This window comes from Giraffa tippelskirchi, chromosome 8 (assembly GCF_054371585.1).
Source record: "Giraffa tippelskirchi isolate mGirTip1 chromosome 8, T2T-mGirTip1v1.2.pri, whole genome shotgun sequence".
NCBI lineage: Eukaryota > Metazoa > Chordata > Mammalia > Artiodactyla > Giraffidae > Giraffa > Giraffa tippelskirchi.
This window is the reverse complement of record NC_137282.1, coordinates 81,730,747-81,755,282: the sequence shown is the minus strand read 5'-3', so window position 1 is coordinate 81,755,282 and position 24,536 is coordinate 81,730,747. Positions and strand designations below refer to the sequence as shown.

At 36.7% G+C, this 24,536-nt stretch overlaps 1 protein-coding gene across 4 annotated transcripts in view; it reads left to right on the top strand.

The window, feature by feature from the left end:
- Nucleotides 1–24,536, top strand: part of NADK2 (NAD kinase 2, mitochondrial) — a 45,422-nt gene that overhangs the window by 5,729 nt on the left and 15,157 nt on the right. For all 4 annotated transcript variants that reach the window (XM_081520908.1, XM_081520907.1, XM_081520905.1 and 1 more), the window contains 6 exons: nucleotides 7,829–7,917; nucleotides 8,795–8,883; nucleotides 9,770–9,851; nucleotides 14,936–15,019; nucleotides 16,755–16,891; nucleotides 21,883–21,961. In XM_081520908.1, coding sequence (XP_081377034.1) covers nucleotides 9,781–9,851; nucleotides 14,936–15,019; nucleotides 16,755–16,891; nucleotides 21,883–21,961 — 371 coding nt within the window. In that variant the 5' untranslated portion in view covers nucleotides 7,829–7,917; nucleotides 8,795–8,883; nucleotides 9,770–9,780. The remainder of the gene's footprint in view (nucleotides 1–7,828; nucleotides 7,918–8,794; nucleotides 8,884–9,769; nucleotides 9,852–14,935; nucleotides 15,020–16,754; nucleotides 16,892–21,882; nucleotides 21,962–24,536) is intronic.

Sequence of the window (24,536 nt, the reverse complement as noted above, 5' to 3'; positions counted from 1 at the left end):
TACATACAAACCCACAGAGTGAAATGTTCTTTTTCTTTATCCCATCCCCCTTTACTCAATGCTAACATATTATTTAAGTTATTCTGCCCCTTCTTCCTTTTAGTATGTACATAGTACTTATTGTATGCAAATGCCTTAGTTTTTTAAAGTATACTATGTAATGAATAATAATAATTTGTGTTATTGAATAACACAAATAATTTGTGTTAATGAATCAAACTCTAAATACTTAAAAGTGAAATTGCTAAGTGAGATACATTTGAAATTTTGATATATTGCCAAATTGCTTCCCTTAGAGGCTGTACCAGTGTATACCTTCACCAGCAATATATGAAGGTACTTACTTTTTCATAAACAGCTTAGCACATTTTGGGGGTTTTGTTAACTTGTAGGTGAAAAATGGTATTTCAGGGTAGTTTGATTTGCGTTCACCAGTGTCTTTACCTTTGTAGCCCCTTTTGCTTTGAATCCTCCTTCATCCTTTAGCCCAGGGGTCCCTAACCCCACCACCCTACTCCGCCCTCCCCCAACCCCTGGCCAAGGACCTCTGCTGGCTAGTGGTCTGTTAGAAACTCTGCCCCACAGTGGGAGGTGAGCAGCAGGCAAAGGGGAGGAGCTTGGTCTATATTTGCAGCCCTCCCTATCGCTCTCGTTACTAACTAGTCTCTGCCTCCTGCTCAAGGAACTCAGTAAATGTCATGTGCTTGAATCATTCTGAAACCATCATGCCCTGCCCTCATCTGTGGAAAAATTGTCTTCCGCGAAATGTCCTTGATGCCAAAAAGGTTGGGGACTACTGTTCTTGCCGTAGGGTGAAGCTTACACATTCCCCTCACAGGAAGCCATCCTTGATAACCTTGCTGGGCCCTTCCTCTGGCCATCAAGGTTGTGTTAGGTATTCTTCACTGTATTTTCATAATACATATCTTTTTGAGTTTTCCACTTTAGCATATGGTCTGGTTATTTTTTCCTTTGGAGTTGAGGTCAAGAACTGTATTTTATTCCTCATCCTCTCTGCCTTACCATCTCCACTAAATAAAGGTAGGGAAATGTTTCTGAATTAAAAAATATATTTTTTCTTTTTAGTTCTTTTTACCCTGAGGCTGCCATCCAGAGTTTTATTTCCAGTGTCGGTCTTAGGAAAGATGTTAGTTGCTGAAAACTTAAGGTAGAGAGTACTGTTGTGAGTTCCCTGAAAGAGGCTTCATGGTTAAATATGTTTGAGAACCATAAGCCTAAACAGACAATGCTTTTATTTGACCATGAAATTTTGGACGGAGGCAGAAAATGTTTTTAAATCTGTGGACCACAACTTGGAAAATAGAGGCTTACAATATATTCCAATAAGTATTTACAGTTAAATAAGAGATTCATAAAGGTATAAAAGGATTGAATATCACAGTAGCTGAAATTCCATTAACAGAATTATTGATCAATATGCTTTAGAGCCCTGGTTTTCAACCTGCCGTGTATATTAGGCTTACCTGGGGAAGCCTGTAGCCAGCCATGAAATTGTAAATAACTTAATTTTTTTTTTTTACTGTGATCACTTTTTCTATATTTTTATTTATATGATGTAAACTTTGAGTATAGAAAAGTATTTATTGATGCACGTAACTTCTCAACCAATAAAGTATAAGTTGACTGTTTTAGCCTTTTTTTGTCTTTAAAAACTTATATCAGTAATATATTCTTTAGAATGTGTCTTTTTTTAGAAATTTGCTTTTCTTACTCACTATTGGTTATAAATTCTATGTTGATATATGTTAATTCATTTTAACTGCTGTATAGTATTCCATTATTTCAATAATTAGGTTGTTTTCAGGTTTTCCACTATTTAAAAAAATGCTTCAAATAAAAATACAAGTAATTTTTCCATAAGCATTGAGTGACTCCCTGAGTCCAGTGTTCTCATCAGCACTTGGTAGACTTTAACATTTTTGCCAGTGTGATGAGGGTGAAAATTGTATCATTTAATTTTAAGCTACCTAAATATTGAAGAATAAGGAAGAATTATTCTTCAGTATTTGAAGGGAAGGGAACAGTACTAGCAAGGCAGCGGGAAAGGTCATCTTTTTGCCAGTAAAAAGACCTCAAACTTGGTGACTAATTCACAATCAGAAAAATCTCCTATCATGATGTCCTCACATTTGTTGCAGAAGAGAACATGAAGCACTTAACTCTTGTTACATGCAGTATAGTTTATTTTTCTTGACTGTTAATTCTGATTGTGACCACTAGATTGATGTGGCAGCCATTCTAAGGGCAATTTGAAAATCATTGCTCAAGAGAGGGAGTATTATTGAAGCTAAACAGGTAAATGGGCATTAAGTGAAAGTGAAAGTCACTCAGTCCACGTCCAACTCTTTGTGACCATGTCCATGGAATTCTCCAGGCCAGAATACTGGAGTGGGTAGCTGTTCCCTTCTCCAGGGGATCTTCCCAACCCAGGGATGGAGCCCAGGTCTCCCACCTTGCAGGCGGATTCTTTACCAGCTGAGCCGCAAGGGAAGCCCAAGAGGGCCTTATAAAGTTGTTAGATGCCATGGTTTTAGCTCGTAGTGGTTTGCAGTCTTTTAACAGCAGAACACAACCCTTGCCCAGCCCTGCTCTCTTCCCCACAGGAGTGGAGGGATGGCTCAGTTTTTCTGAGATGTCTCTATTCTGGAACTAGTATGAAAGCAGGCTTCTGATGGGAGTGGTTAGATGATGAGGGGAGTAGGAAGTATTTTTAAGGAAGAAACTCCTTTAGAAACTCAAGAGGCAAGCTATTACAAGAGACCAGATAAGAGTTGATGTTGTCCAGAACTCAAGCAGTGACAGCATGAATGTAAAGGACAGATTGGAGAAACAGTTCACGGGTATAATTACTGGACTTTACCACTGGCTGGCTGTGGAGATTCATTGTGGAGGGAGAATTAAAGCTGACACCCGGGACTTACTCTGTTGACTAGGTAAACGGAGGTATTATTAACTACTATACGGGATTCAGAAAAGCAAATTAGGAATATATAATCAAGATTTAGATGGTTTTGGGGAGAAGTACTTGATCTACTGGGTGGTTATAAAGGTAGACATTTAAAAATTGGAGCTTGTAACTCAAGAAACAGGCTTGAGCTAGCAGTTAACTTCTTAGGTGCTGATGTATACTGGGTAGATCAAGTCCCTAGAGTGGGGAGATAATGAAAGTGAAATGGAAACATAAGAATGCCAGAGATGGAACCTGGTGACATCCCATTGTATAAGGGAGTAGGTAACAGAATTAAGGAGAATGCAGAAGCAGGAATAGAACAATGAGGAAAATAAAGGCGAGAGCCTGAGATAAAGAGTAAATGGAATAGAAATAATTGAAGATAAATACTAAATATAGCTGAAGAAATAGTTAGGGTTTCCTGCAGCTGGCCCGGTCTGGCTTGGATAAATGGTTTACTTTCTCTAGCTGTTAGTTAGGTGCCGCTAATCCTTTTAAGGCAGTTTTGAATGGTGCTTGGTGTACCATTTGGTTAAGTGTATTCTTCTAAGAGTGCTTAAATTATGCCTAGTGAGTTTACATACCAGCTGTCATTGTCTCACAAGTTTGTGCATTTCTTACATGTTAAATTTGAAAAGACATATTTCCTTCCCTTACTGGAGTACAAAATAGTAAACACTCATCTGACTAGTAAAACAAGTTAAAAATTTTAATTCAGTTTTGGTCAAGTAAAGATGTCTGCGATGCTTTAATGGAAGTGTTTGGGCCATTTAGGAAATAGCATGACTATCACATCTGACCTTAAGGTGTGGTTAATTTCTGTCCTTTCGGAATCCTTCCCCCTGCCCCCGTTTCATGTTGTGTTGATTTTGTTTAACCTCAGAGCATGTGGGGAGAAGTGTTGTTGGCTTTGGGAGATTTTATAGGGGAAGTTCTGTTGTTTATGTTAAGTGTGTCTGCTGTAGAACTTCTAGGTTCACACCGGTTTTTCCATTCTAGTGGATAATCTTTAAAAAAACTTTTTGTTAATGCTGATGAGAACTAACAAGCTTTTGGAGAAAAAAAGGAAAAAATATTAAGAACTTTGTCACTAATACTGATACCTTAAATGTAGCATTGCAGAATTGAGAATGTATTCTAAATTTCAGTAATTTCTTTAGTTTCTTAATTTTAAGACGTTTTACAGAGAATTCCTGGGTTCCTGTTTTTGTCTGATTGAAGTATAGTTTTAAATCTTTGAAGTGTTGTTATTTTCCAAGCAGGTAGCTAGAAATTCTTACTATCCTTTGAGTATTAAATAAAATTTTTTTAAATATAAGAGCAAGTTGAATAGTGATATAAGACTTTCTAATTGATGCTTTTTATTAGTGATTTTTAAAAATGCCTTATCTCTTAGTTGCCTAGTTAGCCAGTCTATGTTAATACAACTTAGTAGGCCAACCAGCTACATTGTTTATGAAAATAATTAATGGAAGAACTTGTATTCCCTAAATAAATGTATCAAGCATGAGTTATTAAAGAATTACAGTAATTCACAAGAAATTCTACTCTTGAGATGTAATTTTTACATAGCACCATGTAAGTTTAAGGTGTACAGCATAATGATTTGACGTTTATACATCATGAAATGATTATCACAATAAGTTTAGTAAACATCTGTCATCTCATATAGATATAAAATTAAAGAAATAGAAATTTTTTTTTCTTGTGATGAGACCTCTCAGGATTTACTCTCTTAACAGCTTTTATATATAACATACTGCAGTGTTAATTGTAATTATGTTGTACATCTCTAATATTTATCTTAAAACTGGGAGTTTGTACCTTTGACTGCTTTCATCCAACTCTCTGTTCCTTCTAGTAACCACAAATCTTATCTCTTTTTCTATGAGTGAGTTTGTTTTTGAAGTATAATTGACCTACAACACTATGGTAGTTCTTGTTATAGAACATAGTGATTGGTGTTTCTGACATTTCAGAATGATCACCACATAATCATTTCATACTTGTGACTCATTTATGTTGCAACTGTTGTCCCAGAGGTCTCTTAAACTGTCCTTATTTCTTTTTATTCTTTTTTTTCCTTTTTCTGTTCATCTTCAGAGATTTCCACTACTATATCTTTCATCTCACTGATCCATCCGTTTATATCATCTAATGTAATGTTGAGTCCTTCTAGTGTATTTCAGTTATTGTTCTTCATCTCTGTTTGGCCATCTTTATGTTTTTGAAGTGAAAGTGTTAGTCGCTCAGTTGTGTCCAACTCTGTGCGACCCCATGACTGTCAGGCTTCTCTGTCCATGGAATTCTCTAGGCAAGAATACTGGAGCGAGTACCCATTCCGTTCTCCAGAGGATCTTCCATACCCAGGGATTGAACCTGGGTCTCCTGCATTGCAGGCAAATTTTTTAGTGTCTGAGCCACCAGGGAAGCCCCTTATATTTTCTAACTCTTTTTTTAAAAACTTTTTAACTTCTCACTCTTCTCATTTAATCTTCTCCAGAGTTCTTTGATCATTACCTTGAACTCTTTATCAGGTTTAGATTTCCTATCTCCATTTCAGTTAATTCTTCTGCGATTTTATCTTGTTCACTTATTGGAACGTATTCCTCCCTGTTCCATTATTCCTGGTTTGCTGTTTTTATTTCTGTGTATTTGGCAGGCTGGTTATGTTTTCCAGCCTTGGAGAAGCAGCCTTTTTTAGGAGATGTCCTTTGCATGTCAGCAACACACTTTTTTCTGGTCACCAGACTTACATGCTCTAGAGATGCCCCCTATGTGGGCTGCATGGGCCCTCCTGTGCCAGCTGTGCCAGCTGACTACTGTGCCAGCTGACTACTGTGGGGCATCTGGTTGGTTGTCAGGCCCCGCCTGCTGTGCTGGCTGCTGTGGGGTGGGGTTGGGTCATGAGGCTGTTGGCTGTGTGGCTCTGGGGTCCCTTGACCTGGTGCTGGCCCACTTGTGGGTGGAGCTGAGTTCTGGAATAGGTGGTTGCACGTAGGGGTTCCATATCTAGTATTGGCCTGCTGATGGGCAGGGCTGGCTCTTGACATGACTGGCTGTGGGGTCAGGGATGTCGCAAAGCTGGTGTCAGCCTAATGGTGGGTGGGGCCAGATCCTGGCAGCTGGTTGAGAGCACAAGCTGCCCCAGAACTGGTGTTGGCCCACTGGTGGGTGGGGCTGGGGTCAACAGGATCCCCAGGCTGGTGCCTGCCCTCTGGTGGGAGAGCTGAATCCTGAGGTTAGCACTATCCCACTGGTGGGCAGAGGCAGTCCTGGAGTCTCTGGTTGCAGGGCCCTGGAGGTCCTGGAGTTGGGGTCAGCCCACTGGTGGCCACGGCCCAGGGGGCCTTGAACTGGTGCCTCCCCACTCCCCGGTGAGTGAAGCCAGCCCCCAGGCTGTTACAGGTCCACTGATAGGCGGAGCCGGGTCCTGGGGATCCCAGGCCTACTGTGAGCATGCTGGTGTGTGGGCTGGGTCTCGGGCTCTCCAGTGGACAGGGCTAGGTCCGGGGTTACCTATGGGCTGAGGGGGTCTTTAGCTGGCAGGCCTGTGGGTTCACATCCCAGCAGTAATATGCTAGAGAGGGAATTCCACAATGGTGTTTGCCAGCACCAGTGTCCTCGTGGTGTAACAAGCTTCCCACAGTGGCCATCACCAGTGTCCCATGTCCTCAGGGTGAGCTCTAGTTGCCTCCTGCCTCCTCAGGAACCTCTCCAAGATCAGCAGATGGGTCTGACCCAGGATTTTTTTCAAATGGCTGCTTCTGTGCTGGGTCCTGGAGTGTGTGGAGTTCTGTGTGCACTCTTTTTTTCCCGCAGCCCTGGTTCTCCTAAAAGTAAGTCCCGCTGGCCTTCACAGCCAGATGTTTGGGGACTCATCTTCCCAGTGCAGCATCTGGCCCCTTGCTCCTTGGGACACAGCTCTGCAGTTGTAAATTATTCCGTCCCCCCATTTGGGGGTTGTCCACCCAGGGGTGTGCGCCTTGACTGTACTGCATCTCATACCTCTTACCTGTCTTGCTGTGGTTCCCTCTTATTTCTTTAGTTGTAGATCTTTTCTGCTGGTCTTCTGTTGTGTTTGTTTTTCTTTAGTAGTTTCTCTGTAAGTTGTAATTTTGTTGTTCCCCCAAAATAACATGCTTTTTGACTCTAGCATTCACTCTACTGAACATATTTCCTACTTGATGATTAAATGAATGTTTCTAAACTTCCCTCTCAACATTTTACTTTGTGGATGATTTAGAAGACATACACTTTAGAAGAATATTAGTGGTAAGATAGTGACATTCTAAAATATTCTAAACAACTAGCAAAAACAATTATTGAAGACTGTATGTCCTTGTATCTAGAAGTTATCCACTCTCAAGCAGCCAGCAAGCCCTTTGTTTGGATTGTGTAAATTCCAGATAGAGTTCGGAAATTGGAATACAAGAGAGCTACAAGTCCAACTAGAACAGAGGTCATTAGATTACCTTTAGATGACTGCCTTCTGAAATAATAGTTCATCTTTGATCTTCAGTAGCCAAATTCAGGCTAAAAAATCCACTTAGGGAAAAAAAAGACACTGGAGCTGTAAAATATGCAGTTTTGAAATCCTGTTGACTACATTCAGAGTTCAGGATATACTGATTCAGGAAACTTAATGCTGTATTTGGTATTAAAACCACATTATGATTTTCTGGAACCATACTTTCTAATCAAGTTTATACTTGTGGATTTCACAGATAGCCATTAAAATGCATGTTCAAAAAAACCCCAAAACAACTCAGTCTGTCTTATATAGGGCTTTTTAAAGAAATACAATCTGTAAAACATATTATGTAATAAGGCAAAATTTGTTTTATTTTGATATAGCTCGCGCTGAAAGGCTCTAGCTACAGTGGACTGCTTGAGCGACATCATATTCACACCAAAAATGTAGAGCACATTCTTGATAGTTTACGGTAAGTCTGTGGGATCAGGTGTAAGTGGGCTTCTGTATTGAGGACTTTCAATTTTTAAATTTTTACTAGCTGATAATACTTAGATTTTTAGGAGAGATGGCCATTACAGAATCATTTTAAGAAAATTATATTGTGGCTAATGGACCTGGTATTCGAGTATTTTTAAGGAAATTTTTATTGTTCTCTGAAAATTTCAGATTGTCAGTTATTTGGCCTGCCCAAGAAGTACCTTTTCTACACAGTTAATTTGGTACACAGCAGGCTTCAATAGTAGGATAATGTTTTATTTTTTAAACAGAATAGTGGATTATATAGGTGTTCATTATAATGGTCTTTGTCTAAAAATTATGATTATAGAAACTTCCGTTAATTAAAGGCTAAATGAGTCAGTGAATAAGTTTGTGTGTATGCAAGAGAATCAATGTGAGGACACGCAGATTAGGAAGGGTTGTAGTCACTGTTTTTATCTGGCAGTCAATGTTTGTTGAATGTAAAATAACAGCTATTCACTCTTATTTAAAAAAATTGTCTCAGAGTGTTAGTCTTTTGGACCATTTTGTATTAATGAATTTTGGCATCAGGAAGAGTAGAGAAAATAAAAGGAAATTCTAATTAATATTGCTATTTGTCAAGGACTTTAAAAGATGTTTTTAAAGCACATTAGAGACTTGGGATAGATTATTCATATGCTTCCTATAGTTATAGTTGATTGGTTGTTGTGGTTAAATGAAAATCTGACCTCCCAAAGCTAAACATAAATGTGTTTGTAAAACAAATTTGTTTATTTTACATCTCTATTGTAATAATCTGCCTCTCAAAAAACATACTCCTTTATATTAGTGGAAATTTTATCTACCCTTTACTTTTTTTATCTTAGGAATGAGGGAATTGAGGTTCGTCTGGTAAAGAGGAGAGAATATGATGAGGAAACTGTTCGATGGGCAGATGCTGTCATAGCTGCAGGAGGTAATAGTTTTGCAGAGGTAAAGGTGTTGGAATATGGAAATGCTCTTTAATAGTCATATTTCCAGATAATCCTGTGAGCTAGCTGTAATGAAACTTTCAGAGTCCTAACGTAAGACAATTTTTTGGATTTTTAGAATCAGGTTTTAAAAGATGTGCTTTATACAGCATTTTACTTTTTTAGTGGATGATGTTACTGTGAGGTTCTGTGCATGTGTATTTCTTTGTGTATATTTAAGTTGCGCGTTTAACTTTAAATATGATTCAAAGGATTGTTTATAATTGTATTTTGGTTTAGTTATGCCAGTCTTTTAAAAAAAGTTGAGTTTAAGAGTTTAATGAGATTAGATCCCATCCCTCTTTGGTCCCAGTATACTTACACTTGTTTTTTTCCTGAGCTGTATTATTAAGTTAGTGACCATTCTTTATAAACTTTACGGGGTTTTTTTTTTGGTGGGGAGAAAAATGCAAAGTTGGACACTTTGGATGTATTCTCATTAAAATAATTTGTGAATTTGGACTGATGGTATGAGAGAGGGAGAGGATTGGTTAAAAGAAGTGATAGGGTTAGAATAGTGGCTCTCACCTTGGAGCTGCTATTGGCATCTAATAGGTAGAGGCCAGGGATACTGCCCATCACCCTACAGGCTCAGGACAACCCCCAAAACAGAAAAATTACCTGGCCTAAAGTGTCACTCTTGCCACTGTTGAGAAATTCTGGATTAGAGTTGGAGAGATAATACAAAGGAATAGTGGGTAGAAAGGAAGTGGAGGAGACTGTGGCAGCCAACAGGATGGGGTGGGGTGTGATTTCTAAAAGAACTAATGTTCACAATGTTGTTAATCAGACTTGTTACAAAACTGGTGTTTAATGCTTTATGTCCTTTAGGGGATGGCACGATGCTTTTGGCAGCAAGTAAAGTCTTGGACAGACTTAAACCAGTTATTGGTGTAAACACTGACCCAGAACGGTAAGGAAAAAGAATTTTTTTTACCTGTTATACATACAAACATTTATTCTTTGCTTTGCATAGTATATATTTATGATAAATCTGAAAGTTTGGAAGCTCTTTATCCTCTTACTACAGGGTGTCTGCCATGGTGCATGCTGTGTGAGTGGAAACATCATCCTTCCTGGCTATCATGAATGTTAGAACTATGTACCAGAACCATTTTGGTGATGAAATCTAGGCATGTAGAATTGATCTCTACCTTTAGCAGATTTCTCTTCTTTGTAGTTATTCTCAAAATCTTAGCTCTCTTTTTTTAGCTTAGGTGTGAGAAATACATATGCATTGTGCTGGCACTGGTGGTAGAAAATTATGATACAGGATGGACAGGTTCTCACATCTTATTTCCCAGGTAGTTTGGGAGTAGTGTCTGTAGCTGAATATCCCTGAGCCCTTGACTGAGGTGAGTACTGGTGACCTTTGGTGTTGCTGGTGATGAATGAGTTAGTTAATGATGTTCCATCTTCTACTCTTCCTTAGGCTCTCATTTACATTCCTAAGTATACCTCCACTGATTTCTTGGGTGACTTCATTGACTTAGTAAATAAATCAAACCCTATTAGCACTTTTTTCCCTTTCCTCAGTTTCTCTGACATTTAACCTTATTCTGTTCCAGCCACTCACAGCCATGATCACATCTGGACTTTGCAGTCATCTAGAATTGCCCCATCTCTTAAATCACTCTGACCATAGCCTCCTTCCTTAATAGCAGACCTATTTCCTCAATTCTAATAAATCTGCCCTTTGACTTTCAGTGTGTTGGTCCCCTCTGTTTTTTTCTTAATTCTCTCTTCATTCACTTCCTGACAAATTTCGTAAAATATTTTCTACCATTATCTTTCTGCTCAATCAGAGATAAGTCTTTTCTATTCCTTTTCTGTACTGTCTCCAGAATAACTGATTCACATCTGTCGTTTTAACTAAGATGCTGGTGACTCTAGAATCTTTATATCCAACACTAATCTTGCTTCTACTCTTAGCTTATTTTAATCTCTTCTGTGCACTGCAGCCACAGTGACTGTTTTATAAAAGTTTGGTAATATTAGGTAGACTTCTCTGCTCAAAGTCTTACTGTGGCTCTCCATCTAACTCGGAATAAAATCTAAATTTTACAATGACTAGGAATACCAGTTCCTTCTCATCCTAGTTTGCTTGGGATTTTCTCAGTTTTAGCACCGAAAGTCCTTTGTCCTGGGAAAATTTTCCATTTCGGGCAAAGGGGGATGGTTGATCACCTTCACTGTGACATTCAAGACTCTACATTATCTGGCCTCTGATTATTCTGTATCCTTATGTCCTATTATTTTCTCTTAATGCTATTGTAGCCATACTGGCTTCCACTTGAATGTATCTGGTGGCAGTTAAAAGTAATGTATCTACAAATGGACCTGTCTCCTTTCTCGACTGCCATACTTGATGAATGGAATTGTAATGGGTGCTAAAGCTGTGGCGACTCATCCTCACCCTCTCCCCTCACTCCCTTCATCATATTGGTCGGGTATTTACTGTGAAGTTTTAGGGATCCTACCTTTGAGTCCATCTCTTGCCCTCCTCACTGTTACTAAACATAGCTCAGGCCTTTGTAGTGTGTGAGTTAAACTACTGCAATAATCTCCATTCTTGCCCTTTCCTACTCATCCTTCATACTTTGCCTTAGTATTTTTTCTAAAGTGCAAATTTGTTTGTATCCACTCCTTAGTTAAAATCTTTCAGGGTTTCCTTTTGACCTTCAGGATTCCTTGCAAATTCCTTAGCATAATGTATATGATGTTTCACCACCTGTTGCTTATCCGCTTTTCTAGTTTCATCTATCTTCATTTACCCACAGGCACTACACATTCTTCAGCTTAAAAAAAGGACTGATGCCTCTCTAGGAACACTCTAGGATCCTTCCTGAAGTCTATTCTTGGTGGTTTTTTAATTGTATTTTTGCCCAGTTTTATTGAGATATAATGGACATACAGCACTGTATAAGTTTAGGGTATACAACATAATGACTTGATGTAACATGTGTTGTGAAATCATTACCACAATAAGTTGTTAACATCTGTTATCTGATATAGCTAAAAAAAAAAATAAAAGACAGGAAACTTTTTTTCCTTATGAGAACTCTTAAGATCTGCTCTCTTTAATAACTTTCAAATATACCATACACCGGTGTTAACTTTAGCTAGCATGTGGTACATTGCTTCTCCAGTACTTTCTTATCTCATAAATGGAAGTTTATACACTTCACTCAGTACTCCCCCCCACCCCCAGCCCAACCTGAAGCTGTTCTTAAGCACAGTGTAATGGATGAGCATCCTAACATATTCATTGGAGGCGCACTTGTGGGAGCTTTTGCTCTGGTGATGAGCTTTGTTGATAGCAAGATAGCAGGGCTGGAAAGAGTAACTGAAAGAGTTCCCCAGAGGTCCTTTTCATGCCTTTACTTGTGCTTTGGCCTGGAGCGCCCTTAGACCACTGACTCAATTGTGTAGTTCTTTTTAATTCAAGACTGCTTCCTGTCGTGGGCTCTGACGATGATTTCCTTCTACAGAGAGCACTTCTCTCCTTATTATTTTCTGCTTAATTGTTTGTCTCTTCCATCAGACTACAAATTCCTTGAGTATAGGACTAAATTTCTCTACCACTAGGATACTGTTATTATACATAGTCAGTAGGCAATAAACACTTGAAAAATGAATGATTAGTTAAATGATTTTAGGGAGCAGGGCTAGGACCCTGACCTAGCTGAGCAAATATTTCCTGAGCACAAGTAACTGAGATTATTGCCTCAGTAATTTTTTTTTAATTGCCTTTAGTGATTGTACATACGTATTTTAGAAAAACTTTGTAATGATATATTTTTGTATCATTAAAATAAGAGATTGTTTAGTGATCATATTTTATACAGTTTGTTGAAATATATTCTCCTTTAAAAACCAGCTTAATATTCATTAGCTTGTGCAGATTTTGAAACTGGTAAACAGAAGGTGTTGTTTCTCTAATTTCTACCTGGAATAATGTATTCTAAAAGTCTTTTGGTTTTTCTTTTTGCCCCCAGGCAGAAATGTACAAGGCCTCTAGCTTGTTCCGTAATTCAGGTTGCAAGACTTACATTTCTTATAAGTGTGAGGTGTCTCACAATCCTTAAATAAGCCCAGAAGTTAATGTTCAATTAAGTTTCTTCTTCTCTGCAGTAGTTATCAAATGCAGCGTAACAAATCATCTGCAAACTAGAGGCTTAAAACAACAGTAATAATAATTTATTATCTCCCATGGTTTCTGTGTGTCAGGAATCCAGGAAGAGTTTGGCTGGATGGTTTTAACTTGGGATCTCTAATGAGGTTATAGGCAGATGTCAACTGGGGCTGCAGGCATCCAAAGCTTTGACTTGGGCTGGAGGATCTGCTTCTCTAAGATGGCTCATTGGTGGACTCAACTAAGTTAAATAGACAATATCAGTTTTCTCTTTAGTATTCTGTACTCACTCTGCTGACCCCTGTATATAATTATGACATTTAAATGCTTAATAATCAAAATGGGATAGAGAGCATGTGCTAGCCGACCTTTAAGGTAGCCTCTTATTATTTACCCCTTTATGTGGTTCCCTTCCCATTTCAAGCAGGGCTGGCCCATGGGATCAACAAAATATGGTACAAAGTGTGTGCATTCCAAGGCCAGGTCATAAACAGTACTGTAGCTTCTGTGTTGGTCTCTTGGGTTGCTCATTCTTGAGCAAGTCAGCCACCACTATGTGCGGATACCAAGGCCGCCCTGTGGGGAGGCTCACATGGAGAGAGACTTGAGGACCTTGCCAGCAGTTAGCACTAGTGAGTGAGCCACATTGAAATTGAATCCTCCAGGCCAGGCCTAGACTTTTCTCTCTTGAGTGTTTTAGACCTGCAGTTGACCTCAGTAGGTATTCTATCAAATAAATGATTGTTGATAACTTTTATATAAGGAGCTCCCTTTGTGACTCAGCTAGTAAGAATCTGCCTGCAATGCGGGAGACCTGGGTTTAGTCCCTGGGTTGAGAAGATCCCCTGGAGAAGGAAAAGGCTACCCACTCCAGTGTTCTGGCCTGGAGAAGTCCATGGGGTCGCAAAGAGTCGGACAGGACTGAGCAACTTACACTTTCACTTTCAACTTTTATAATCTTAGCACCTGTATAAGAGTACTGTAGTAAATATAAAAATTTAAAAAATCTAGTCCCTGCCTAAGTTTCTTAGATAAATTTATGTCAGATAAATTGACTAGTTACAGCTTTGTAAAAGCCTTTTACGTGGCTCTTCACATTTATGTTAATTTACAGTTATTATTAAGGGTTTGTTTTGCCAGGCCTACTGTCAGCCTTTCGTTCAAGATTGAAGCATCACATAAATGAGGATGATTGAACTTTCTGGACACCTTTCCTCATGTTAGGTGCCATAGCCTCTCATCTTCCTGTATTAACCTGTAGGCAGTTAACAGTTTGTAATTTGCAATTTTTAAAAAAAAAAATTCTGTCTTTCATGAGAGCTGTTAACTCCTTGAAGTTAGATTAGATTAAGCTATGATTTCTCTTTTAGTAAGACATTATCTTAAAAGATATTTACAAGGGGTTTATGGTTCAAAAAACTTTCACATAAATAGTTTGATTCCTCAGAATAACCTTTTGAGATTGGTGGTTTTATGGCCCCTTTGAGATGAAGAAGCTGATGCTAAAGTGACTTGCCCAAAGTTAGTAGTTAAATAATACTGATGTTAAGATGCAAACATCACTACACCATTAGATAATTTTGCAGGGATATCAATCAGTGGCAAATTTGCTGTTAGTTTTACTGTAATGTGGAAACTTAAGTTGTATTATGGCATTAAACCTGGATGTAAACTGCTATTTCTGTTTGGTCTTTTTTTTTGGTTTTTGTTGAAAATATGTATAATATGTGGCAAAAATGAATTATAGAGTAGAAATTCAAAAAAATTCACGTCTGATTTTTGTAGTTTAATGATACCTTTTGAATTGAGTACTTTTATTTTTCTTCTTCCCTTTATACCACCCAAATCCCTTTAAAATAAAGGTCTGAGGGTCATTTATGTCTTCCTGTTCGATATACACATTCCTTCCCAGAAGCTTTACAGAAGTTCTATCGTGGTGAGTTCAGGTAGGAATTTCTTATTATTGCTCTATAATAATCTTGTAAGATAATCTTATTATTATATAATTATTTTATTAATGTGTGCCATTAAAAATGCTGTTAAACAGAACAAATTAGATAATATTTGGATTAGTCTATAGTTGTAGCCATAAAAAAGAATTCAAATAATACATAAAAAATAATACGTTAGTTGAGTCACATCTAACTTGGCTTCTCCCAGCCCTATTGGAACTATATGGAGAAACCTTGCCAAATGCCACTTGGCCTGTAATGTAAGTAGAGGTTTTTCTCCTTCAGTGAGATAGAGGCCATGTCTCTACTTTAACCTTACATGTTTTTAGCAGTTTGGTAAAAAGATGATTAAGACTGTTGGTGAAAACTAAATGTTCAAGTTCTCTGAGATTTTGTATTTTTCACCTTCATCTTCTCCCATCCAGAGTGTCTGAGGGTTGGATTTATTCTAACTATGCTGAGATTCCTGGTATCTCTCTTTTTACTATGTTGAGTATTTCCTAACCAGTGGTGATGTTTTTTTTTTATATTCCTTTCATTTAATTTGTTCAGTAGTCAGACTGCCTGAAGAGAGAAGGGTAGAGGGAAGAGTTAAAATGAGGCAGACCAATTAATTAAAGAGAGCTAAGTTGGACTACTTTTTTTCACTGACTTAGCCTAGATTTTATAGTTTGAGAAAAGCTTTTCTCTAGGTGTTTGTGAAATTGTATTAAATCTTCTTGACTTCTGAAATTTTTTTTTTAGTAGTGATTCCAGTTTCTGCTCATCTCAGAAGTTTAGCACCTTCACAGATGACTAATATACTCCCAAGTAGGAGTATATTTTTGTATACTTATCTAGTAGAATCTGTCCCATTGGCTTTTAGATATGTCAGTTTTTGATTTTAAAATTAATTAAACTTGGTTCCTTTTTTTCCCACTAAAAAGTCATTGAAATTTCAGATGTAATCTTTTTTTTTTTTTTTATAAATTTATTTATTTTAGTTGGGGGCTAATTACTTTACAATATTGTAATAGTTTTTGCCATACATTGACATGAATCAGCCATGGGTTTACATGTGTTCCCCTTCCTGGACCCCCCACCCACCTCCCTCCCCATCCCATCCTTCTGGATCATCCCATTGCCCCGGCCCTGAGCCCTTGTCTCATGCATCGAACATGGAATGGTGTTCTGTTTCACATATGATAATACACATGTTTCAATGCTATTCTCCCAGAACGTCCCACCCTCACCTTCTCCCTCAGAGTCCATAAAATTGTTCCATGCATCAGATGTAATCTTAAGTGTTACAGTATTTGTTGTTGAACTCTTATTGTAAAAAAACAGAAAAACATTATTACAGAATTTAGGGAAGGGATTTTTATGTAATCTGACTACCTTAACATAATGGTGTTTTAATTTCAGAATGTTTTCTTTTTTATATATATTATACTTTTTGATAAGTAAAACACAACTACATTAGCTCTGTATATGGGATTTAATGGATACTTGATAAATAATTTGACTTTAATTCATGTTATTTGAGAAGTCTTATAGATACAGTAGGTATTGCCATCTAAATCTGTTTTTGAGCAGAAATCTGTGGTGGGTTTAGGTATTTCTGGTGTAATTAGTTCATGGGATAACTAGTTTTTTTATATGAATGTTTTTAATTTGGAGAAATTATAATGTCTAATCCTTTGTTTAACTTATTTTATTTTAATGTAACTTGCTTTTTCTTCACTCTGAGGTGGTTGTGGAGGCAGCGAATTAGGTTATATCTTGAAGGGACTGGCATCAACCCCATTCCTGTGGACCTCCATGAACAGCAGCTGAGTTTGAATCAGCATAGTAGAGCCTTCAACATTGAAAGAATTCATGATGAAAGTAGGTGGATTGGGAATTAAGTGTCTTTGGGGCAATATGTGATTTACAGTTCCTTTGATCTCTAATTTCTAGAAGTAATCATTTACAATTAACTTATTTGGGGATTTCAGTGCCACTGACTACATTTAAGGAGGTACAATGAACTACTTGAGTTGTAAGATTTTTATGATTAGATTCTGAAATAAGAAATATAGCATATTTCCATAACAATTTTTTTCTAGGGTGAGTTTGAAAACTTATTGATAAGGGAAGGACTATAAAATGTCCGAGAGGGTACTTGATATTTAAGGAAAGAGTCTTGGTCTTAATCTTTGAAATGTCAAAAAGGAAAAAGAAAGTGGTCGAAAGAAAATGAACTAATCTGTGGAAGACTTCATAATAATTATACATTTATATATTTGCGTTTACATATACTTACCATGGGTCTAGTTATTGATTTAAAAATCTTTTTGTTAGGAAATTTTTGCATCTCAGCTTTAAGATTTGTATTTCAAATATTTGCGTAAGATGCTAAGGGAATATTAGCATAAAATGATACACAGCTTTTTTGTTGTGTTAAGATGAATTCTCAGTTTTGAGCTAATTTGAGGATTATATTTAGCAGTATTTTCCCACTTTGTCCCATAACTGTAAGATTTTCATGATGCAAGAAGATTCGAAGAGATATCCTAAATATCTGTGGAATGTATAGAAAGATATTATTTCCTCTTGCATTTCATTTCTTGACTAAACTTTATCAGGAAAAGCTATCTTTACATAACTGTTTTCTGGGTTTGTTTCTGTCTGGTTGTGGTATTTGATGTTTACTTATATTTATTTTTTTCAGAGTTTTTCCTGGTGATTTATAGCTTTATAAGTTAGATGTTTCTTAACTGTGAGTTAATGACATGTTTTAAAGATGGTTTTTCTTCCTCTGAAAAAGTCATTTGATTTTAGAAAATTTGTAAATAACTAGTTTTTAAAAAATTTAGAAATCTTTCAAGTCATTCATAAGCAGATGATTTCCTATTATTGTTTTTGAAAGACTGCAGTAACTATTAAGATTTTAATTTTTTTAAAAAAATTTTAAAATCTTAACTGGAAATTTTACTTTATACTTCACCAAAACAAGTTATTGCTGTCACCAAAAGATGTTCAGGATTTGGTTGTTTTCACCAACAGTATATAGGAAAGATGTAGATTCATTGCCCAGATTCACTGGTTTTAGCTTATAAATTAAATATAGATAGAAACAAATTACATATAAACTTAGTAATATTCAAGATATTTATATCTGGTTAGTGGTAGTTCTAGTAAAAGCACAGGAAATACTCAAAATAAAAAGAATTAAAAAAAAATTTCTCAAAACTTAGGCACCAGTCTCTGAATGAAAGAATACACAAAATACTTGATATAATCAATGATAAAAGGTCCCACACTGAGGTATGTTAGTATACTAGGGATAAAGCAAACCTCTTGCAAGCTTCCAGAAAGGAAGTGGTGATGGTGGCGGTGATTGTGGTTGGAACAGGTTATTTTATACATGAAGAATCTGGAATCAGAGTAGTTTCAGATTTCTCAATAATAACACTGGAAATTGTTATATTAATTATTAATATTATTGTTATTAGCAATTATATAACATTTACAATGTTGGCACTATTCTAGAGAACTTTTTTGTTAGAGGGTTTTTTTTCTTGATAAAGAGCTTTATTTCCTGACAAAAATTTAGGAGGATTTCAAGATAAATCTCATGTTTCCTATTTAAATTCTCTTCAGGTTGGCAGGGAACATTTCCTGAGAAACTGCCATTTGGGATTTTTGAATATAGAAGTAGGTTTGAGATTATAAATATGCCACCATGTTTGATCCCTGATTTAGCTTTTTAATTTGGAACACAGGATTAAGGAGAAAAAAATCCTAGTTTTTTTGCAAGAAGGATGATTTAACTTTAATCAAATAAAATGTTCTATTTAGTGTTATCTGTCCTTAACTAGATTATGTATGTGGTGTGCTCAGTTGCTCAGTCATGTCTGACGCTGCGACCGCATGGACTGTAGCCCACCATGCTCCTCTGTCTATGGAATTTTCCAGGCAAGAATACTGGAGTGGGTTGCCATTTCCTTCTCCAGTGCCTCTTCCTGATCCAGGGATCGAACCAGGCTCCCTTGCATTGCAGGCATATTCTTTACCATCTGAGCCACCTGGGTTGTATACAAATTAATGAAGAAGAGTTCATTTTTATTACCATTATACCATCAAGGGAAGGTGCATGCATGCTAAGTTGCTTCAGTTGTGTCTGACTATTTGGGACCCCACGGAGTGTGGCTCAACAGGCTTCTCTGTCTGTGGAATTCTCTAGGCAAGAATACTGGAGTGGGTTGCCATACCTTCCTCCAGAGGATCTTCCTGACCTAGGGATTGAACCCTGGTCTCCTGCATTTCAGGCAGATTCTTTATGTGCCACCAGGAAAACCCAAGAATGACATAATGATGTGCGTGCATGCTAAGTCAAGGGAAGGTAGAGTTTATTTATTTGTTGAAGAAAACTTGTAATCACATAAACTTGTGACTTTCTTATTTGCAAGCCTAGTTGTATTAATTTGGATAAGTGAATTGATTTGATAAACAATCCCAGAATCTCAGTGGCTTAACATACTGAAGTTTTGTTTATAGTTCAGCTCACTATCCAAGGGGTGTTCAGGCAACTTCCTAACAGTGGCTCCTACCATCTTCTAAGGCCTTTGATCTTCTGTTTGGTCCTTTGTAGCTTGTGACAGTGAGAGCATGGGGGATTCTTAGGGAAGTTTTAGGAGCCAGGCCTTTTCACTACTTTTTCTCATATTCCATTGGCTATTACTAGTTCCATGGGTATACCCAAGGTAGGTTGATCCAGAAACGTCGTCTAATAGTCTGACAGTGTGAGAGAATTGCACAGGATTGTGGTCTTGGTCACTAGTATCACAATTCTATACTTAAAAATAAAAATTAATGATTAATTTTGTAATGGATTCTCTTGGATAGAAAATTGTCAGTTGCTGTTGAGTCCATCTTTTTGTGTTTTGTTGAAGCAAGGTGTAAATGAACAGTTTCATGATTAAATAATGTTTGGTAGTCAATTAGCATGAAAAAAATATAAGCAGAATTAAGATGACTAATGAGACTTGAAGCAATTTTATGTATTCTCTTCTTCCTTTGATAAAAGATTTCAGGTGAAATTCAGCAAGCACACATAGTAAAAGTGCTATACAGAAAGGAAAATTAGGATGAGGAGAAACAGGAATATAGATAAAAAGTTAAGACCATACAAAAGAAAAACACATGGTTGCAGTTTGATGAGATTTCATATTTATCAGTTACTAATGTATAGTGACGGCTTCCTTGGTGGCTCAGTAGTAAAGAACATGCCTCCCGGTGCAGGAGACAGAGGTTCGATCCCTGGATTGGGAGGATCCCCTGAAGAAGGAAATGGCAACCCATTCCAGTATTCTTGCCTCAGACATGACTTGGCAACTGAGTACAAAGCAATATTTAGTGAGTACTTACTGTTAGTGAACATTTGCAGAAAATCTGTGAGGAGATATAAAACATTCCATTAGTAATTACACTATGTAAAGAAAAATAATTTAAACTATAAATTTTAACTTTTTATGTTGGTAAAACATATCTATACACATTAACCTGGAACAGAGAATCTTAAAACATAGCAAATTACCCCAGAGTTTACCATCTTAATACAAAATACTTGTGATTTCACAGAGATTATGAAAGTCAAGAATCCAAGAGAGGCTTAGCTTGTTAGTTCAGGTTTAGGGACTCTGAAGAGGTAACAGTCAAGCTGTTGGCCGGGACACGTAACTGGACTGGAAGATCTGCACCACAACACATCACGTGGCTGTTAGCAGGTGGCTTCAGGTCCTCACTATGTTGGCTTCTCCATTGGACTGCTTATGAAATATTTTCCCTTAGAACAAGTGATCTGGGAGACAGAGTGACCAAGGTAGAAGCCAGGGTGTCTTTTTTAAACCAAATCTCAGAAGTGACATACCATCATTTCTGCCTTATGTTGGTCACATAGACTAATTCTGGTGTGATGTGAAAGGGAGAGTTATAAAGAATGTGCATACCAGGAGGCAGGAATCATGGGGGACCATCTTAGAGGCTAGCTGCTGCCACAGTTGAAGTTAGCTTTGACTAAGAAAAGGTGGAGAAGACAGAAAAGGTATCTTGTTCCATAGTGCTCACCCAGCAGGAGGCACTTGGGTGCAGTGAACCTGCTATTGGTGACGTTGATAAGAAGGGGCTGGCGTCTCAAACTGGGGACTGGTTAAAGATAAAAAGTAAGAGAGACCATTTGAAGGTGAAAATCACACTTTGATCCAGAAAGCAGTGGGATATCTTTGGAGGATTTTGCGTGATGAAGTACTGTTGAAGTAATCATCAAGGAAGGTTACATAAGCTGTGAACAGAACCTTAAAGAGTAAAATAAAGATGACGTTTTTTTAGGAGTCATAAACAGAGATGTGGCACTGTTTCTCCAGTGCTGCCGTTGCTGAAAAAAACACTCTGTTTTCTGTTTGAAAAATATTCTGACTTTTAACATAACTGGTTTGGCTTCCTACATGAGCCATCCATGTAATATGCTGCTTGAATCCAGAATGGCTCTCCCTTGGAAGTACTTGATCATCTCTACTTCTGAAGCAGGTTGTGGTTGAAGCAAAACTTAGCCAAGTGTGACAACTTAAATCTTACGCTGTGAATAAATATCAATATATTTCGTCACTCTTGAAAAATTGTTTCAAGAAGAACTAAAGATTTATTTACTCATTGCAGCTATAATGTTTAGATGACTTTGTGGTTCTATATTATGAATACTTTAAGATTTAATTCATATGTTAATGTTAAGCAATAGATGCTAATAAGACAAATATTTTAATATTTTATAAAATTTATATGAAAATATTTCTGAAGTTTTAAGGCACTCTCTTGGATTTTTCTTTCATTCTCTGCAGGGTTCGAGGCTTCTGGACCCCAACTTTTGCCAGTAAGAGCACTAAATGAAGTCTTCATTGGGGAGAGTTTATCATCCAGGTACTTTTAAACTTGTCATATTGAGTTTGAAATTTAATATTTTAGTAATTTTAAGCTATTTATTAAATTTCTACCACCTAAGATTTGTGAAGAATAATTAATACTATATAAGTAAGAAAAATGAATTATTAAATGAAATATTTCCACACCTTTGCATACATTAATACATGATAAGAAAGAAAGTTTCATTACCAAAAATGTTTGTGAAGCCCTACATTAAACAAAGTTACTCAGATTTCTTTACTGCAGTATTTCCCTGAGCCTTTCATCTGTTATATAGATGCTTTAGTTTAAGAGAATGATATATAGGCATATATTTGCAGTTGATATAAAACTTTGATCTTATAGACTGTTCATATTAAAATTTCCCTACTGATTGTCTTAATGTTTCATAAAGCCGATTTATTTATTTGCTTGTTTTGATCCAGGATCCGGTTAAGGAGAACACAAAAATATTACTTATTTTTTGAATAAATCTTGTTTATTTGGCTATCATAGCCCTTTAGATTGAATTAAGAATAGTTTTTAGTCCCATCCCTGTTTTGTCACTTACGATTTTTACATTTTTGAATGGTCTAAGCCGATTGCAGAATATTGGCAGAATATTCCTTATTTTAGATTTGTATGATTTTTTTTTCTCTGCATGATAAAATTCAGACTAAGCATTTTTGACAAGAATACTGCATAAGTAATGTTGATCCTTTTCAGTGCAACATCATAACGCAAGAGTATTGACAGCTTAAGATTTGTAACCATTATTACCAAAAATTAAGGTTAGTGAAGTTCTTCAGTAGGAATATAAAAATATACTATATGTTTTATTACTGATAAAATTATTTTGTGAGTGTTGAATATAACTGAGGCTTAAATTGTCAGCAGAATTTTTTTGCAGAAAATTTATTGTGTGACACTAGTTACCAGTTGTAAAATGACTGCCATAATGTAAAGTTAATTTAACTCTTGGTGGTACATTTAGAACTTTCTTTTTCATTTTTGTTGTTGTTGTAAGGGAGTTAGGGATGGAAGATTAGAGATAAATCTATATTCTACTCTTCTGCTACCAGAACCATGTGACCTTTTGAAGGTCATGTAATTGATCACCTGAGAGTTTCAAATTTTCTGAAATTCTCTTCATTATAAGTCATATCCTTTTATAGTAAGTTTAATTATGGTGAGAAAAATTTGTCTTAAGAAAACCACATTTTAGCCATTAACTTACTACTGGAGGTAGTATTGAAGAGAAAAAAGCCTGATTCAACAGAATGATTTGAATTATCTTTTTGAATTGTAATTATTTTGCTTAATATAATTTTAAATTTATGCAATAAGATATATTACACACCTGTGTGAACTAGGAATATAAAAATGAATAAGATAAAAGTAGTTGTGTCTTGATGTTTTGGAAGCTAGTAAAATACATAATTAAAAAATTAGTAAAATGTATTATTTAAGGATTCAAATATATACTTTAAAGAACTTAAAAATATGGTAAAGTGTAAAGATGTACTTATTTTAATATAGTAAGCCTTATGCAGCAACAGAAAAAACTTTATAGCATATCAAGTTTTAAGCAATATGGAAATGAGTAATGGATACATTTATGTCATAAGAGAGAAGAAAGAGAATATAATAGTGATATAATCTCATCACTATTGCTAAAGACAGGCAGAAGAGAACAACCTTAAAATGAGATTGGAAAAAGTCTCCATTAAAATAAATAGATGACAAAGGTAAAGATGTTTGGTGAGTTTATGCTTATTTGAGGGAAGCCATTTAAGGGCTTACATTATTCTGTTTGTATATTTTGAAGGTCATAACTTCTGAGAGCTTCTACTAGCGTTGCTTTATGATTTGTACTTACTAAAAAATAACTTACAAAAGGAGGAAAATTGGGATCAATGATTGACTTATGGAAATTCGGTGAAGGTCCTGTTGGGAGGTGTTAGATCGAATGCTTCTGTTTCCTGTGGCGGCAGTGCTTTGGTTGGTTTACCCCTGATGTCCGAGGCTGGTTCTCTTTGTGGTCTTTGATGCCTCACCTGATATCTTTACTAAGATTAAGGACAGCAGTGGGTGGGCTTCTGATGCTATTGAGAAAGCCTTAACTACTGGAAATATTAGAAATTCCTTTGAAAGATTCTGTGACACAGACCCTTAGGCAGAAAGGAAAGGAGCACCTGCTGAGTGCCTGCTGCGTGTCAGGCTCTGCGCACGTTGTGTATGCTGTCACATGTATGTTCATAGCAACTCCATGAGAAAAGTGGTTGTATTTCTCAGTGAAAAAACTGAGATTTGGAGAATTCAGGTCACTTGGCCAAGCTCATATGTTTAATTTAGCATCAGAACCATCATGTAAACCCAGCATTTTTAATTCCAGATCCAGTATTGAGTTGTCATGAGAACTTACTACTTATTTTTTGAACTGCCCTGCCTGTACACGCCTTCCTCCTGGCAGTGCTGTTTCAAGGCCATCTTGTATTATTTCTTATATAGTATCTTGTTTATTGCTTAAAACAGTAAACAGCACTCCAAATAGTTGGTAATTATTACTGTAAAATTTCTGACCTGCATACTG